The 20,810-nt window shown below is 36.7% G+C and overlaps 1 protein-coding gene across 9 annotated transcripts in view; it reads right to left on the bottom strand.

The window, feature by feature from the left end:
- enah (ENAH actin regulator) overlaps positions 1-20,810 on the bottom strand; it is a 93,349-nt gene that overhangs the window by 27,927 nt on the left and 44,612 nt on the right. For 8 of the 9 annotated variants that reach the window (XM_059498437.1, XM_059498438.1, XM_059498442.1 and 5 more), the window contains 2 exons: positions 17,351-17,516; positions 13,002-13,179 (listed from right to left, as the gene is read on the bottom strand). In XM_059498437.1, the coding sequence (XP_059354420.1) occupies positions 13,002-13,179; positions 17,351-17,516 (344 nt within the window). Of the gene's footprint in view, positions 1-4,718; positions 4,964-13,001; positions 13,180-17,350; positions 17,517-20,810 lie in introns of those variants that run through there. The other variant, XM_059498441.1, reaches the window with a different exon arrangement.

Raw genomic sequence — 20,810 nt, 5'->3', positions numbered from 1 at the left:
AAATTGTGATGAGCTAATCACAAATTATCAAAGCTGTTTATAAAAACAGATGATATCTAATGAGTCAGCAGATATAACCTCTTCAGAGAGCAAGGTCAAGTTGTGCAAATATTAACTTTATTTGTTATTATGGCAACATTATGAAGATTTTGAGTGCAATTTGAAACTGACACAAAGGCAAGTATACTTGCCCCATTTATCCCGGCCAATCAGAACAGCACTTTAAAGGCACTCAGTGTCAGCTTTAATATGGACTGATCCTCCTTCAAACCAGTTTGGTAATGTACTGCCATTATATTCACAGACAGATAGCATAACCTACAACTGACTTCTTATTCCAGAAAAAAAAATAAAAAAAATAATAATACATCATAATATAATATAAAGTATAAAAATCAAATACAAATAATAAAAATCATTAGAAACACAGTTTAGTGTTAAGTTTAATATGCAATAATAATAATTAAACATTATTAGGTGCATAATTTGTTTCTTAATGCACTTGCACCACCTTAACTAGATGAATTTACACAAAAATTAGTAATACTGCTTATATATTAATTAGAAAATGTCAAATAAAATTTAATCCGATAGTGAAACTAGAGATCACACTCAACTATCAGCTCAGGTTGAGTTTCTACTTATTAACAGTTCACGGAGCAACAGAAAGATAAAGAGTCAGAATAGCACCTACATGAGAGGAGGAGAGAACCACCGAGTCTCTTCTGACAGCAGATGTACTGCAGAAGTCCATCCTGGTCTTTAGGTGCACTTGTAACAAGTGCGCTAGAGCCGTTCGCATTAGCTCCCAAACTGCCATCAGTGACTCCGTGAGATCTCAGAGAAAGCAGCATGTTGTTGTGGCTACTCTCAAGCAAACACTGCTGTGGTAAGACAAGACCAGACCAATAGGCTGGCAGTTAGACGCTCTTTCACAACGTTCACCGAGCAGGATGTGGTCCACTTATTGCACTTTCCGGACCTGATCAATTATTCATATGCCTGGATGGGCGAAGGGTAAAGCGGTCAATGTTACAATCGCATCACAACTATTACGGGCAGGTGGGTGGAGAAAAACATGGATGTTTTCACAGGTTTAACCCTTTCGAGACAAAGACAGCGAGATACAGCTGAGGCTCTGAAATCTGGCGAGCTACTATGAAGGGTGAATTGTAGAGATCCGCTTCAGAAAAATTGGTACAAATATATTCTCTTCAGGGAGGATCAAGGAAGTCTCACTAAGCACTGATATGGAGAAACAAAGCTTGTCTTGGCCACAGGACCAAGTAATGGGCTTGAAATCAAGTTATCGGATGATGTCACCAACAACTAATAGCCATGAATACACCGGACAACTTTATTTTCACAGAGCTGAATCATCTTTCACTCCATCAAAATTCACACCATACATTAGGAATACAAAAAAAAAGCATGAGTTCAAGGGAAGAAAAAGAAATTCTGCTTCCTTCTGAAACGTTGTCAGTGTTGGACAGTTTACCTACTATATGTACATACAACACAAATATATTATACTATATGAGACAATATATACTAATATATAAAATAATATTGAATCTCATTTCATAATACAATTTTCTTTTTTTTTCTAACAAAATATTTGAAATGGTACTGCCAAGAAATGTTTGGTTGTCATTGTGTAGTAGTTTCAAACCTGAATTATAATTTTTATACATACATACATACCATACATACATACCATACATACATACCATACATACCATACATACCATACATACCATACATACATACACTTCTGTGGAACAACAAAAGCTAATCTTTTTAAGATTTTGGTCCACACAATGAAAGTCAATGAGTGTAAAACTGGCTTGACGTTTAAGATAAAAAAAATTATAATAATATTGTAATAATAAAAATATCTTCTGAAATAAAGTCACCCAGATTTGGAATGAGATGAGGCTGAGTAAATTATAACCAAATTTTCATATTTGTGTTGATCATTTAAACAATACAAATAGCCACATAAAACAGCCACATTAATCCAATAAATGGCCTAACCAGGTGCAACATGGTAAGTAACCGAAACACAAAGCAGGCGATCAACAAATGTCCAGTCATAGTTGATCTGGACAAAATCTAACTTGTTAGCAAAACTGGAGCAACATGTAAGTGATCGTTCAAATTCCTAAATCTACATTTGAGCAATAGTAACTGGGATGCTTTGCCATAAGCACCATTAATTATGCCCCAAAGGCTTGAAAATCAGTCCAAGATTGAGACACCACCTGGTCATGAAAAACCGTTTTTCCCCTTGATGTTTTATAACTACATTTGGGAAAAGGAAACATCAGCTAACACACTGCCTCATCACCTTGTAAATATAACACACAAATCCCCTTATCTATCATATGTGTCCCACAACACAGACTGACACAAACCTTCCAATTAATTCCACAGTTGTGGTTCCGCAAATGGGAAAATTACAGTCAAGTACTGCATAATTTGAAGATGAGGAAGCAAATTATTAGTTCTCTAGCTTTACACAGATTCTGAATGGATTGTGAGCAAGTCTGTGAACCGGTTAAATGGGACATTATTAAAGCAAGTCAAAAAGAAATGTCAATGCATACAGAATCAGGATTTCTGTCCCAGTGGTAGAAAGTTGAAGGAGTCAAGAGAATATCGGTCTGTGTTCGCGGCCATCCAAGGATTAGGATATAATGAAAATCTATAGCATCATAGTTTTGATGGGTCTCGTTACTTAGGGCTCCAAGTCAGAAAAAGAAAGTCTGGCAAGAAATGGGACTGGGACCTAAAAATAGCAGAAGTTCCTGTGTTCTACTTATTACAACTTTCTCAAAATAGTTTGTCCATCTAGTTACACAATCCGTTGTGTCCATACAGATTTGATAACCTTCAATGTAAAAATAAATAAAAATGTAAAATAAATTAATAACACATAAATGTATTTATAATAAATAATATAGAAATAATTTATAAATAGTACTAAAATGAAATAAAATAAAAAAATAAATTTAGTAAAAAAACTAGTAATTCTACTGGCCCAGAGATCCTAAATAGCATCACCTGATCCCACTTCAGCTCTGGGGCGGCTAAATGACTGCAGTGGCAGGAATGAGCAGCATAACCATTGGAGGGACGCTTTTTGATGCAATGTTGCCTAATAAAAGAAGTTCTGCTTGGAAACAGTCCTGCCATTTGTACTCCAAATGAAAGAAAATCTGACCACTGAACAGGTGCAGAGTGTAAACAATCATTTTTAGCACTTCTGAAATAAGCTGGCAAGACTGTTTTTAGGTAAAGACATCCTGTCGAACCATACAATGCAGCTTTTGTTGAAATAACGGACGTCTTTAGAGGCTATTAGCAAAATAGATTCATTACATTGTGTAGAACATTGCAAGCATGTCACTTACACTTCTGACAGAAAGCTGAAATGACATTGGGAAATGGTATTATCTTGGAAAGGCAACTCAAATTGAGTAAAAAAAAAAACTACAGGATAAACGAGATTGAGAATGGCTGCAAAAGTAGTGAAAAGACTGACTCAGCACACAGAGCTAAAACATGCACACATTACACTGAAGAAAAAGAGCAGCTCTTGGATCGGTATGGACAGCTTGTTTCAGACATTTAATGACTTCTCGTGATAAACTTGGCAAGGAATGTGAAGTGGTTAATTGGATTGATTAGACAAAATCTGTCAGCCGTCACAATTAACACACCTTGACCAGTATTTTGGCTTGACGTTCATCAGATTCAAATCCAGAATTGAGTTTGTTATACTTGGTTTGAGGGAACTTACAAAGTGACGTGTTTGAAGGTGAAGTATTTCTGCAGTACTAGTGGCAACAAAAGGAACTGCAAAAATAATGGCCGTGTTTCAGTAGGTTGCCAGACAAAATCTGGTCAGCTAAATAGATAATCCAAAAGAGCACATGCGCTACTAAACTGAAAAACTGTAATAAACAGATTATTGTGCCAATACTGATCAAATCTACACATTGAATAACTCGTGTTAAGTATTTTCTTCCTGTAACAGGGAGCCAAGACAGAAGCTACACGCGATAACATCAAACAGACACAGTTTACTATAACCAAAATGCTAATAATAACCAGAAAAAAAGCAACAATAACAAACAAATGTAACTATTAACAAGCCTAAAATGTAATGGGACTCTTATTTTGAAATGTTTACGCTTTACTACTGCCAGCTGTGCATTCAAAAAGATGAGAGAGATAAATTATGGACTCTTACAACCATCTACAACATATTACAATACAAACACCACAAGGCAAACATTGTTATAATTCATCAACATTAGATCATAAGCAATCTATTGCACAGTATTCACTGAATACAAACTGCTCTGAAATCACGAGCCTGTAGAAGGCTTTTATTATTAAATATTCAAACCATCTTCATAGTAAACAAAAGTCTTATTACATGCTTTCATTTCATTGCTGCTCAGACAGATGATGTTTTTTAGGACAGAATCTGATAACCAGGCATGGGCATATCAACTACTGATCCTTATTTTTTTATTTTTTTTTTATTAATTTTTTTTTTTTACAAAAGGTCAGATTTTTTTAGTTTGTTTGAACCAGAAAGAGACAATTTAATCCTGGAAATAGAGATGTAACCTACCAAAGTACCTAACTGCCCCTGCTGGGTGTCTCTCATGGTTATAAGCCCCATCCCTCCCCATCAAACTCACTCCTCAAGATGATCTCAGTGCGGCTGATCTTCTGCGGGAAGCGGTACACTCTGGGGGCTGGCATGATGGACAGGTGCCTGCAGGCCTGCCTTCCTGCTCTGACACTCTGAACACGGACCAAGCAGGAGAGTTGGGGCAGAGATATTGAGTTCTACCGTTGTAAACCAGAGTCAGATTCCCGAAAAAAAAAAAAAATGGAGAATGAAACTGTATAACTAAGAATAGAACTCAAAAGAAGCAGCTAATTCCACAGCAGAAATGCCAACCTGGAAGTCCCCAAGAAGCTCTGCAACTATTTAGAAAGCTAGAGAGGAGAAACCTTCTGCAACGGGGACCATAAAGAGTCTGGGGCAAGAGAATGATCTCATCGATAAAAAGTGTTCTGGGCTGCCAACGTCATCTCTCCCACCTTGGCTGTTGGAGCAATTTGGTGGTCATGTGGTGTCACTAGTCAGAAAACAAACACATACCAGACACCAGCCCACCGCTTTCAAGCCATATTTAGGCTCCATGACCAGAAAAACTAACTCTTTTTGGCTCAGGAATGTTCTGTCTTTCTATTTCCTTTTAGAAGGACCATGACTCAAAAGATAAATACCTGTCTGACGACCTGTGAAGTCTCAAAGCAGGGTGACCTTCATTTAGACCTCTAGACACAGACATAGCAGGTTCCTGGGGGTCTTCGGTAGGACGGGGTGAAAAGCCTGCTTTGTTCTGACATGGATGAGCTCATGCAATCCCCCATATGTCACGATTGTCAACAAGTCATCACAAGACATATTTATACACTGAAGGGTGGCACAGAAACCTTAACTCATGACCTTCTTACATGTTGCAGGCTACTGGTCCAGGCAGGATGTTACACGGAAGCTAGTGACAGATACCTAAAATTAGTGCTCTATGATCAGTCATGTTAGTTATAACAGTTGCCAGGTAAAGTTTCTGAGAAAGAATTTTTTTAAGCATATACCAGGTGTGTGTTTCTATTTTTCTTACTAGACTGTTAGTCCATCCTTCAATCTCAGAAAGTGATGACATAAAGGTCAGGACACATGAGCCATGTGGCGGCTAAGGTATCTGGACTTTTAAAGATCTGATTTTTTTTTTTACTATTTTAGGCAAAAGGATGTGGAAGACTGGGTATCAATTTGAAAAACATCTTACTTGCATGCATCCTTTATCTTATATTTAGTATTATACTGGGTGTCTACATAAGTTAAATTGAAAACTTGAGAGTTTTTTTAATACCACCTATGTGAAATCATAATCATTAATCTGTTGACACACTAACTACAGCGGGGGAAAAAAAATCTTCATTCTGTCCAATGTTTGTAAATTCAATGATTTTACAAGTTTGTAAAATTCAAGTTCAAGTTTGATTTCTAACATTATTCTATCAACGGACATTTGCATCGATAGTCTAGTGTTATAATTGATTTGCGTTTGGTGCACTGTGGAGCGGGTAAAACGGTTTTTAATGGCTGGCTAACATATACCCATTGACTCGCGCTAGCCTAGCATCGGCTATCTATCCAAATATAAAGACTGGATAATTTAAAAAAAAAAAAATGTCTCCACTAATGAATAACAACCAGGCTGACTTAAAAATGAGGTCCGATGTCAAAAATCCCGAACCACCCCTTTAAGAAAATCTCAAAATGAATATCCATGTTCATGCTTTCCATCATGTTGTGATGCACACATTCACTTTAAGCATTTAAAACTAATACATTTTAGCCTAGTTTTTTTTGTGTGTTTTTATTTGAGTTATTCTTTTTTTTTTTATTTAGACAAACAAGATGAACGGTCATAACATGAACATAATTAACAACCAGAGTATTAACATCTGTCCATCTCAACTGAGAAAGAAGATTTCAATAACAGTCTACATTGCCAAAGTAATTATTTCGGTACAAGACAAGGTCTTTTTCCCCACTGAGATTTCACGGCGTGAAAAATCACACGGCTTCAGCTAAGCCAGGGTATTGAAGGAGCTTAACCAACAGCAACTAAATTACCCAACTGTTGCCATCCCATCAGCACTACAACAAACTTCAGATCCTGGTCCTCAACCACAAACACATGGCTGTCTGTGCCAGTAAGCAATCACGCTTTTGTTCACACATTCCTAGCAGTCACGTCAAGGTAGGAGATAAACAAAAAAACTAAAAGTGAAGAAAGCGTAAAGTTTACAATAGTTAAACTCCAATTACCCGTGGGAAAGATAAAATGTCATATTTCATTTCTCATGTAAGCTCCACAGGCAGATTGTCTGGTTTGGACGGTTTGATTTTTCAGTGACAAACTTGTTCATACATTACCTCACCAATACATCAATCAGCACATCCATCACGCCTCCTTGTATATATATAGTCCATGTTGCCAAGAGCTCAAGGGCTGTCTGCCTTCCAACAGAGATCCTCAGTCATGCTGGCAACAGCAGTTATCTAAAAACCAAATCTCACACTGTCCATGGCTCCAGCATCAGGGTAACATCAACCCTGGCATGTGACTGTTGCACATTACACCCAGCTTAAATTAGCAGACATATTCTAGGGGTTTGTAAAAAAAGGACTTTTGGTTCCCCTGGACTCCTCAGTAACATCACTTTGTGGGCCGGATGACAAATTCAGCACATAAAACTAAACAAAATATATACACGAATGCCTTCAAAGAGGATCACCATTAGCTAAACATGCTTTCACAACTGGATGACGAACAAAAATAATGCGTAAATGGGTCACACTCAGAGATTTGTAAAGTACTAGAGACCCAGACTTGAGTAAAAGTACAAGTGCTCTATCAAAAAAATGACTTGAGTAGAAGTTGAAGTGCTCTTTAAGCACCACACTTAAGTAGAAGTACTAAAGTATTCAAAATTTTTTGTACTTAAGTATTGCAAGTAGTCTATTTGAAAATTTACTACTCAAGTACTGAAAGTAAAAGTACAAGTATTGTGTTATGTAGTTATTAAAGAAAGTAGTCAAAAGTTTGAACATATTGTTTTTACTATTTCAAATGATTAACCTAAAGGACAATCACAATTCCTTTGACTGTACGTTTTTGTAAACAAAAAACAGATTAAAGGGTTAATTCGCCCAATTTGCTAAATTATGTCATTAAAAACTTACCCTCATGTTGTTTCAAACCCGTGAGACCTCCGTTTATTTTTGGAACACAGTTTAAGATATTTTAGATTTAGTCCGAGAGCTCTCAATCCCTCCATTGAAGCTGTGTGTACGGTAGCGTTATACTGTCCATGTCCAGAAAGGTAAGAAAAACATTATCAAAGTAGTCCATGTGACATCAGAGGGTCAGTTAGAATATTTTGAAGCATCGAAAATACATTTTGGTCCAAAAATAGCAAAAACTACGACTTTATTCAGCATTGTCTTCTCTTCCGTGTCTGTTGTAAGACAGTTCAAAACAAAGCAGTTTGTGATATCCAGTTCGCGAACGAATCATTCGCTGTAACCGGATCTTTTTGAAACACCAAATCGAACTGAATCGTTTAAACAAACCAATATCCCGGAGTAATTCATTTACTCAAACAGTACACTGACTGAACTGATGTGAAGAGAGAACTGAACACCGAGCCAGATAACGAACAACAGACTGACTCGTTCACGAGTCAAGAACACTGATCTATATATATATAACATATTATAGATCAGTGGTCAAGAACCGTTTCTGTCAGACGTGTCCGGTTCGAGAACCGAGGAGCTGATGATACTGCGCATGTGTGATTCAGCGTGAAAGCAAACCGACACACAGAGCTTCTGAACCGAACTGATTCTTTTGGTGATTGATTCTGAACTGATTCTGTGCTAGTGTTATGTGGGTAAACCGAAGGCTTGCAGTCAACGACAATGACGCCATTACGTCGAGCGCAAAAGAACAGGTGAACTGTTTTCTTCAACCGGTTTATTGAATCGAACTGTCAGAAAGAACTACTGGTGATTCGAAAACCGACGCAACCGGTTCTTGACTCGTGAACGAGTCATTATCTGGCTCGGCTCGGTGTTCATCTCTCTCTTCACAGCAGTTCAGTCAGCACGCGCAGTCTTCTTAATCGCTTGATTCGCTCAATGATGTGCCAGCTTCATCAAACCTGCCATCTACAGTTCTGTTTGTAATGGAATGATTCGTAACATTTTTATAATTGTAACGAGTAACGATGCAGCACATAAAATATCGGAGTAAAAGTATTAAACTCATCGAAAATATGTACTGAAGTAAAAGTGGAAGTAGGAGAAAAAAATAATACTCTAGTAAAGTACAGATACCGCCTTTTAGTACTTAAGTACAGTAGTTGAGTAGTTCTACTTCGTTGCTATACATCTCTGGTCACACTCACAAACATTCCTATCAGCCATTGTAAACACTACTGAATGTGACGCTCCAAAAATACAAACACAGCAACTAAAGGTCTTTAAAAAACTACCGCCTACAGCCGCAAGAGGGCGCTCAATGTCTTCAGTGTAGACTACAGGAGCACTGAGCAGCATAGATCGCCCTCCCGCGGCTGTAGACGGTAATGTTTTCTATTGGTTCAATTCTCTTGGTTCATTTCTCTCGGTTCATGTCAAATTAATTTTGATAAATAAGTCGCACCTGACTATAAGTCGCAGGACCAGCCAAACTATGAAAAAAAGTGTGACTTATACTCCGGAAAATACGGTAACAAGTCTGCATAGTAACACTGAAAATACCTGTACAATCAACAGGGGGTGTATTTTAAATGTATTAATTTATGCCAAGAGAGTCAATAAATAATGCCAAAGAGCCAAGAATTAAATTCAAACAAATAAATTGTTATTTTTTGCCCACCAGTGCTTAAATTTCTAAATTGCTTGGCTGGTGGTTTATTAAGATTTATGCAAATTTTGACAATAGGTGTTGCCATACAAATGTGGATGAATCTCAAAGCCCTCAAACAAGCACCAAAGCTTAAATGCATCTCAACTTTAGAGCTTCAAAAGAGCTAGCACACTGCAAATAAGTTCACTTGGAGATCTGCATTCAGACTGCAGTTAGTTAGATGGCTCTAATAGAACTGAGCACAGTCATTTACCTCTACCACATGTCTGCATGCCAGGTACCTACAGGCATTAGCAAATTCAGCAGAGATAACGTAGTGCACACACCAGCGTCAGTGAGTGACGCTACTAACGTAACTGTATTTGTTACATTACACAGTAGTTCAGCAGATTCCAAAACAAGTGCAGCTTTTCTAGTTACAAGCTGCTTTTGGGAAAATGACTTTTTTTCAACTAGCATTTTGTCTCACACCGCATTTCACACTTTTAACCCTAGAAAACATAACCAAACACGCTGTCCTATATTGACACCTTGCTCGCATGTAACATTGAAAAAACAGGTTCAATTTTAGTGATCTACTCATTTAAATCATGAATGAAGCCATTCAAATTAATTAATTAATTGAAAAAAAGTGATGCTGTTCATCACTATATTTTCAGTGTAGTGTGTGTGTCTAATAAATATATATGCCATTTCTTATATTTAATACCAATTAAATGCATAAAAATGTATAATGCTGAAACAATATTTATTTTTATTTCAAATAAATGCTGTTCTTTTGAACTTAATATTCATCAGATAATCCTGAAAAAAATTATCATGGTTTCCACACACACACAAAAAAAAGTGCTTAATTTAACCAAAAATTAAAATATTAAAGATACAAGTTTTTAAAAAAATGTAATATATATTTCAATTTGACAGTAAAGAAAATTACAGAAATACATATCTTACATAAATGTAGTTAGTTACACTACAAGCTTATACTGAACATATATAATTATTAATTATTATAAATGTTTTTTAGTGCAGTTTGACTGTCATTGAACTACCTTAAATTACGAATAGATAGTGTCCCCAATGCTGGCACAAAGTAACTTAATGTAAACCTAGTCTCTAATAAGAGAGAACGTGGATGAAAGAAGTGAGAAGAAAGCTGCGAGGCACATGAGAAGAGGGAGAAACTAAAATCCCAAAGGCAAAACTCCTCTCCCCCAAGGCATTAGTAGATTCTTCTGTCTGCGGGGTCTGAGAGTGAGACTAAAATGCCAATCTCACAGTAAACATCATTTCACATCATTCATTCAATGCTTTTTGGATTGCAACAGTCAGAAGACTTGGACTGCAAAGCTATCCACACATCAGCAAAGTATGCATAATTAAAAGGGCTTTGCATAATTAACTACCGTGCTATCAGGTAATTAATAGACAGTAATAAGGCCACAGAGTCTGAAGCCCCCTGTGGAGATAACAGGAGCCCAGAGCAGTGACTAGATACCTTTCCATAGTTAGATTAGTGAGACAAAGAACTGAAGGTCATGGAAAATGGCAACAGTCACAATGTCTGCATTGCTTTAATAAATATTATTTCACAAAATGCCTTTTCTTCCTTCTCAGACACAAAAAAGCCGAAAAAGCCGAAAAAGAATTTATATTAACTGAAATAAAGCTGAAATAGAATAAAATATACATAACACATAAAAAATGTAAATGATGCCTTAGCCAATAAATGAAATAAACTGAAGTACTAAAACCACCAAAACTATATAAAAAAAAAAATAAAAAAAATAATATTATATTATATTATATTATATTATATTATATTATATTATATTATATTATATTATATTATATATAAATAAACAAACTAAAAAGAAAACTAAAACTAAAAGTCTAGATCAAAATATATATATTGTTGTATATTAATACTAAATTATCGCCACTCAGTATTTCGTCATACTCTGACAAGCTCTGGTTAAAATTGGATCTAAAAGTCAAAAATCTAACTGTGACATTCATATTTATTCTATACATCACTGAAACACTATTTTCCTATAAAGAAAGCCTAACTGAATAGATTCCAACTTGTTGCAATGGATACAAACAATCCTTTCAAAGGCTTCCTTGCCTCAAACACACTGTGTGGGGTTAACAGAATGACCTTACTATTGTGATACACTGTAAAAGAGATAACAGCTCAATATGCAACAGTTCAGGACTCTGGGATCAGCCATATCTCAAAGAGACAAGCAGAGTCCGGTCCACAAAACAAAGTATCATCTGTTTCTAATAGGGAAAACAACCTCAGCAATGAACTGCCCTGACACGCTGAGAGCACTGAGCTCGTTGTGGGGAATGACCACCCCATACCCCCCCCCCCCCCCGCTGCGACCATGCAAAAGTCTCAGGCAGCAGAGGAAAAAAGGCCGAAAGCGACGCATGAGCGCACATATGCACATGCAACCATTGCAGACAAATGGATTTCATGCAGACTGTTATACACAAGCCGAGGCACCTCCTCCTAAACCCAATAAGAGGTAACCCAGACTCCCACTCTCATAAACAACATGCATACCAAACAAAACCCCTGTGAGCAGGCCCCGTTTGCTAAAGTACAATTCATTGAGCACAATAGGCTGAGTCTGGCTCCAAATGTGACCTCACAAACTGGCCAGAGAACAGAACACAGCCAGGTTCTGCAGAGCTCACCAGTGAAATACCATTTACTAATTAGACTGTGTTTTTATTCTGTGTCAGACAAGATTTAAATGTATTAAAAACAAAGTGTAGATTTTGCAATGTTCAGCATCAGTGATCTTACAGTAAAGCAATAAGCCATGTCCATGTGCATTGCAGTATTTTTACCAGGACTATGGGCTGTTGTTACTGCGGTGCAAATTCACTGATGCACATCCTGGAACTTTTCAAGTGGTGGGAATAGTAATATGATAGCTAATATGATCATTAATAACAGTAATATGACACCAAAATACTACTACTACAATAATAATAATAATAATAATTATTATTATTATTATTATTATTATTATTTTATTTACTTTAATACATCATTTATTTGAAGAAAAAAAAATCTAACCATTAAAATGGTTAAACTAATATAATGACAATAAAAATAATAATAATGTTGCAGTTTTATTTATTTTTTAATTAATTATTTATCTGAACATGATTCAACCAAGATTCATTATTATAAAAAACAACAACAACAACAACAACAATAATAATAATAATTATTATTATTATTGTTGTTATTATTGTTATTATTACTACATTACAAAAACTTCCTAAAAGAGTTCCAAAATGATTCTTCATATGATTCTTCAGAAGTATCCTGACTATCACTATTGGAGTGCCATGTGAAAGTGCTGAAACACAGAACCCAGTTCACACAATTCACACGTCATTAAGCTTTGCACTCTGGTGTGAAAACAGCATTCCCACCTGCATCCTGAGAGTTCAGCACCTCCAGGGCGTGCATCATGGCACTGGCAAATACATTGGCATCCTCTTTGCTGCCAAAGTTAAGGCCGTACACCTGCCGTGCATCTCGCCACTGGTGAAACGTTAGTGTTGCCTGGTTGTATTTCAGCCCCTTGGGAATGGCACAGTTTATTACCACCTGTTGACAGATAAGAACAGCATATTAATATTCAAATCAATTCTTGAAAATCATATATTTTACAAAAGGCTGTAAAGCACTACATATCCTCATTCAAGAAAAAACGGAGTAGTCCATAAAACTCCACAACGGTCTCGGGGGAACAATGTGACATTGCATATACAAATTGCTGCAGCTTCCATGTGAAGCATTAAAAGAAGCCTCATCTGTGCTGAAGAAAATAAAACCCATGTTTAGTATGGGCAACATATTCCACTTTTTTCCAAAAACATATGCACAGCCACGTTTTTCCTCATGAGACCTAACTGACAAAACTCAAGGCTTCAAAAGTTTAATGTAAAAATTTCTCACTAAACCACCTCTCCACACAAAGGAGAAACATCTGCATTACTAAAAGATGACAGATAATGCTGCATTTCAGAGACAAAAACTTGCTCCCTTAAAGATTCACAAGGGCGAACTAGAAATTGAAATATGCTACTTGCAGCACCTCTATTCTTGTAGATAAAGTAAATGCATTTCTTCAGAACTTGCACAAAAGCCATCCCGGCACCAGACAGGTGTTACAGCAATCATACTACTCTGTTAATGTGGTAATCTCATATGAAAACACTTGACTGGCTCCCTAAATTCTCCAAATATCATGTCCTCAACAAGGTGAATCTTTCTCTATAGCTTCTGTGTAAACTGTCTGTTTTCCCAGTCATTTCAATTTCTCATCCATTGACATCAATGTAATTACCACGAGAAGTGCAACTAATTAGCAAGCTTTATAAAAGGAACTTTGAACTGTCAGCCATCCTGTCACAACTTACAAGTGGAGAAACCTTCTCAGTTTTCTCAACACATTAATGAGATCCAGCAGCAAGAAATAAGACTGGGGCATGGCCCTGTATAAGAACTTTTCTCGACTAGTTTCCAATGTTTTAGCCGTACAGTCCTTAAGTGGTGGCAACTTCTGCTAATATTAATTTTAATATATACAGGAAACATTAATTTTTTCCTCCACTCCAACCACTTACACAGAATATATCACAATCAGTCATTACTGGATCAGCTTTCTATAGAGTGTTGTTCTTGTAAATGTGTGTCTATTAAATTACAAGTTACTGGCTCCCTTGCAAGAATAGATCTAAAGACATTATTCAGTTATATATAGATGACAAGGCTATCCTGGCAGGTCAAACGTAAAAGGTGTGTTGACATTTTCTGTGCAGCTCTTTAATTCTTTTCTCATTTCAGATATTAAACCGCCGTGAATGGCTCGTCAACAAATGCCAGTAAGTTTCCTGAAGTAATCTGATATGCTCCGTCTTCAGATATCACAGTGATGATTGTGCCGTTTGTGAATTATTAACATAACCAGGTCTAATAAGGCCTAGGTGATCTCAGAAGCAGAAATAGGCTTTCCACAAAACACAGAAAACCATAAAATAGCAATGAGTCATGTACAGTGTCACCACCCCCTCAGAATTTCTGCCATTTGTGCAGCAGGACGCAACAACCACGGTCAGTGCTGAATAAAGGTTACCTTTAAGTGCACATTACCATGCACTTCACTAAAAGTGTAGAAAAATGTCCTCGCCTAAACAATGGAAGACAGAAAGGTTTCTTTAACGGTTCATTTCTTCACAGGAAATGAACAGATAAAAAAAGAAGCAGGCCAGATGCTAATTAAATACATGTGCAATAAACAGCCTGAAGTGAATTATGTGACGTGAAACATTCTAAATTTAGCACACAAAAGTGAGTTTCTATGCCTCTGTACAGAAAAGCAAAAACTCTTTTCAAAAAGGTTTCTTAAACACTCCCGTCAAATTACTTCTTAAATACAAATGACATGCATGTCCTTAAAGTTTTTTAGTGGGATAGAAGTATTAAAAAACACCTTTTAATGATCCCAGAAACAGCATTTTCACCCTTAAAATGAAATGAAAATGAAACGGCTTCAAGTGCTGGACACTCTTAATTTTAAAAAGGTGTTTCAACACAGTGTCAATTCAGCTGAACACTCAACATTCGTTGTTTAAAGTCTGTCTCCAGCACAGCCTTGACTGACTAACCTTCACAGAGAGATTGATTGGCTGCCTATTAACATGGATATAATGGACTTGGTTATATCAGGATACAGCATACAAATAAGTCCTTGATGATGATCAGGAAATATAATACAGACTTCGCAAGGACGGAACAGCAGCAACTATACGAAGCTTGAAAATGAAAGCATAATCAAAAGTACAAAACATATTTTAAAAATTAGTTTCATAAGCATGCACCGTTACTCGTTTCAGTGCAAAGAGGTTGTTTTTTAGATGTTTTTGATGCCCAGAACTTTGACATAATATAGGTGGAAAAAATAGAAAAAAGGATGACCACTTTAAAGAATATATATACACAAGTTAAGCTGTATTGACAGCATCAGTGGCATGGTAAAAAACATGGCAAAGAAATGCATGATCAGTAGAAGTCTATATTTGCTATGCAAGCAAAAAACTAACTAAAAAAAACTGCTTTCACTTCTAAACTACAATATTGAATGCCTTTGATCAGAAATCAGTCACATTAATACGCCTGTCACAGAAAAGGTTATTCTCTTCATCCCACCAGACTTCATATTCATGTATGTATTCATAATGTAATTACTTGCCAAATTGTTGGCATACACAAAATGCAACAAGAAGCCTTCAACATTAAAAGGAGGCTCCTGTTTTACAGTTAAGGGGCAGTTAATTAAGTCTCTCCCACCACATATGGGAGTTCACAAAATACACACAAAAAAATGAGGAAAGGTTGCTGAAGCTGCGCATAGCTCTCACATGTGTACATGCGCATTTGGCAGAATCTCTAAAGTAGATGTTTCATTTAAGATAATGTTAATAGCATTCAAATGGGACCAGGGTAACAATTACAAGCTCAGCAAATGGCACTTCAAGACAAATGGCTTGAACATTGACAGTAGTCAGTAGTTTCTTTATCATTCCACATTTAGATTCACAAAAGAAAGAAATTCATAATGGTTTAGACCATTGTCATGCTGAGTATATGATGACAATTTTTTTTTGTGTGAACCATGTCTTGAAACCCCACAATGCTTTAGCATTTCTCATGAGTTATTATTCTCTTTAAAGCACGCTGTGCTGATCTGTGAGCCTCTCAAACCTCCCATGTTCTGTGTCATGGGTCATCAAAGCACTCTCTGCAGGAGAAGCTGACAAGGCCAAGCAGACTGCCTTCAGTTAAACCCACTGGATGTGGACTGCCTTTACAACACTCATATCAGATTAGATTCTAAAAGACGTTATCACAACAGCCCATATCTGTGACAATATTCACTATAATATTACATACAGTCCCTTACTGTTCAAAATGTAATTTTTTTTTAGAAGCTATCCTTTTTAAAAACTACAATAAAAAGCAGCAGAAGATCCATACTGCATCCTAAAAGCTTAAAAGTGATTTAAAATAAAATTATTTAGTATAAATTAATTCAGAAATAAATGAGCTAATAAAAGAAAAAACACTTTTAAAAATGTTTTTTTAAAAATGCCAGTTTGCATAAATATTTGAGTTATGCAACTTCTAATGAAATTGTGTTTAAATACACTACATTGAGTTAGATTAACTCAATTTGTAGCATAAACAATTTTCAAGCGATTACTCAAAAAAAAAATGTAAGAGGTTCCAAAAAACTAGAAGAAAAAAAGTCTTATCTATGTCATTTCAAATTAACAGCAAACACAGCATAATGCAAAAATAAAAAAACTGCATAAAAAACTGCAAAAATGTTAATTAAGCATGTGAAGTTAATAAAATACATTTTACTTGTCAGTGAAGATATTATAGTGTTAGCACAGTCATTCCTCATATGGTCAAAGTAGCGTAATTTAAGTTACTACAAATGTTTTTAACTAATAATGCAGGAAATTTGTTTATATTTTACAGAATATTACAGTAATGTCATGATCAATATTATTATTTCAAAAGAAGTTATCAAAATAATGTTTGGAACTTTCTAATAGGTGATAGGTGACATGAATTAATTTTTTGGAGTGTAAAACTAGGTACAAATATCGACCTCTTTTCAAATGACCAGCATGGAAACTTAAAGAATTTCTTTGTCAATCCATCATGCTAATTAAAAGTTTCCAACTACAGCTCCCCTTTCTCCTACCTGGTGGTCCTGAATTTTACGGCCCACTACTCTGAAGGCGTTGTTGCCAGTGTGATGATAGATGTGGACTCGACTAAAGCCTGTGGATCCACCAGCCGGAACCCACTTCTTATTGGCGTCATCATATACCATGACAGCAGCCCGCGCCTGACAGATACTCTGCTCACTGAAAAGGAAGAAGAGAGAGACATATGAATGATTGGATGGTGGAAAACAAATCTGCCTTGAATAATCTTCAATGGTTAAAGCCCTTTATTTGAATAAAACTCAAAATTCAATAAAGTAATTAAATAAATAATAATTTGATGTCCTCCCGCTGTCTCTGGTCTAAAATAAATAAAGAAAGTGAAAGAGAAAGTGAGAAAGTGAAGTGACATTCAGTCAAGTATTGTGACCCATACTCAGAATTTGTGCTCTGCATTTAACCCATCCGAAGTGCACACACACAGAGCAGTGAACACACACACACACTGTGAGCACACACCCGGAGCAGTGGGCAGCCATTTATGCTGCGGCGCCCGGGGAGCAGTTGGGGGTTCGATGCCTTGCTCAAGGGCACCTAAGTCGTGGTATTGAAGGTGGAGAGAGAACTGTACATGCACTCCCCCCACCCACAATTCCTGCCAGCCCGAGACTCGAACTCACAACCTTTCGATTGGGAGTCCGACTCTCTAACCATTAGGCCACGACTTTCCCCAAATAAGGCAATAAATATGGAAATCAGTGCCTTAAATTCAATGAGAAGACATTGCAAGTAAACATTGTAGTAGACAACTCTTCTTTCAATCACAGAAAGATTTAAACCATAGAGAAGTAACCATCCGTCATGTGATCCTGCATTGGCACTCAAATGCAGTACACCTTTATAGGTCACGCTTTAAGCAGTCACCCATTAAATGTAAACACTGGAAATCAATCTCCCCGGTCTCTCTGCTCACTTTGCACTATAGAGCAACTCTTCCTTGCATTTAACACTAAATAATTTACAATGACTTCCAACTTCCCACTGCGAGCCACTGAAAGGTGCTGCTAACACGCACTTACTTTGTCATGTGATCACATGGAAGCAACACTTTTAACGCAGAAGGAAAAAGGCTAGAGAGAGTGGAAAAAGTGCTCCGACCTTGTGAAAAAATATTTCTGGCTGTGCATATCTCCCTCCTTTAGAAACACTGACAATGTTTTGGCAGTATATCATTCAATAAATCTGTTCCCATTTGTAATGAATCTGTGTCCCTTTGTTTGCAAAACGGAAAACATGTCTAAATTGCTAGATTGTTTATGACCAGCTGTATTTTGTTAGTTGCTTGGTTTCTTTGCACCAAATAACTCCTGTTCTTCCCAGTTGAGACACTGTAAAACTAGCACCAATACTCCGATATCCCTACTATTTGATTTACACTAATATAAATTCTCAAAAAAAATTATGCAACTTAATATTCACAAACAAAAAAAAGCAAGTCTTTGAGATCAGATGCAACACGGCTAACAGCATTTAGTTAATCGGGTAAAATAAACAATCATGACAAAGCACTTCAGAATATACATTGACAGACTGTCCAGTGTTTTGTTTTGCTTTTCCCTGAAATCAATCTGAGGACTGAGATGAATTCAGGAGATCATGGGCCCGGCAGATAAAGGCTAATCTAACAGGATTGTCTGCAGAGATCAATCCCTGCACTTTAATTAATAAACAGGGGTGCAGGAGTGGGCCGAGAGGGCTCTCCGGTGCTCTCTGTCATATTACAGAGTAATAGATAGCAAACAGTCAGAGAGCTAATGGTTTACACAGGACAACTGGCCAAGGGGAGAGAGCCATGACACATCCAAAACAAAAACCCCATTCTTTCAACAAATCTATGACTCAAACAGGAAATACTGAAATCTCCAAACAGTTTTTGCAAAGAAACAAAAGGAACAATGTTTTAAACAATTACTAAACAAAATCAAAACAAATTATCCAAAAAAATAATCTCTCTCTCTCTCGCGTTCTCTCTCGCGTTCTCTCTCGCTCGCTCTCTCGCGTTCTCTCTCGCTCTCTCTCTCTCTCTCTCTCTCTCTCTCTCTCTCTCTCTCTCTCTCTCTCTCTCTCTCTCTCTCTATATATATATATATATATATATATATATATATATATACAGTATATACACACATATACACACGCACACTGTATATATACACACACATACAAAGACACACACACAAAGACACACGCACTCATACAACACATTGAAAAAAAAAATAATAATAAAGGCAGAACTCTTATTCAGTAGCCTGACTGATAACAGCCGACAAGGACGAGATGGACCAGACTGCAGGTATTTGCTGATATCATGATAGCTGGAAATGATGTTTTCACCCACATCTTGCTACTGTATGTAAATTCCATCTGACACAACTGAAGAATTCAGTCTCACAGTCCGACTACAGTCGGTCCACCATTTCTGTTTATATAGTCATCCTGATTTGGCAATAAAACAACTTAACTTTAAAAAACAAATGTATCCCTGCAATTTCATTCCAGAGTAGGGCTGGGCGATATATCTAACGATATGATCATGCGCATCTAGTCAGTAAATCTGGTTCCCTGATTAGCCCTAAATCACCATCCCCTGCTTTCAAATGGAGCGGCATTTAATAGACAGAGCCGTAGATCACTGACAAGCTACGCAATATCGCGTTTATTATCACAGATGAATCGCCTTAGATAATGAACTCTATATTGCATAGCTTGTCAATGATCTACGGCTCTGTCTATTAAGTGCCACTCCATTTGAAAGCAGGTGATGGCGATTTAGTGCTAATCACGGAACCAGATTTACTGACTAGATGTGCATGATCATATCGTTAGATATATCGCCCAGCCCTAATCCAGAGGTGCAAATAAATTCCAAGGACAGAGGGAGACTAGCACAAGTGATCATGAAAGGAAAACTTCACGTGATGGAATAATGTGCATACCCAAATTATGACAGCAATTTAGGGAACATGTTAAAATAAAAAGTTCAGCTGTGCTGGAATTGGATGCAAATAATAAAGCAGTTTAACATAAGCTAAACTACTGGTGAGTGTGTGTGTGTATGTGTGAGATTATCGATTGCGTCAAGTACAAAACATTTAATCTTTTTCAAACCTTTTATTATTTGTCTTTCTTCAAAAGGTTAAGTGAACAATAGTAATTAATCATTATATTAGTGTTAATTGTCAAATAATTGACTATCTCTGTTGCATGTCAAATGTTTGGTTAATGTTTAAACAAATTAATTTGACTGTAAATTTGACAAAGTGTGATCATAAATTCCTCTGATTTAAAAAACAAACAAACATCCAAAGCACTGCAGCAATGCAATCAGGAAACATTTTCACTCCCTCATCACTTTAACATCTCAATAGCTAAAAAACGACATCAGAGAGCTTCGTGCTGAGGGTGCAGAGACGCGGGAGCAAGCGCTGCCTGCAA

The sequence above is a fragment of the Carassius carassius genome, chromosome 18, assembly GCF_963082965.1.
Source record: "Carassius carassius chromosome 18, fCarCar2.1, whole genome shotgun sequence".
NCBI lineage: Eukaryota > Metazoa > Chordata > Actinopteri > Cypriniformes > Cyprinidae > Carassius > Carassius carassius.
This window is presented reverse-complemented; position numbering and strand designations above follow the sequence as displayed.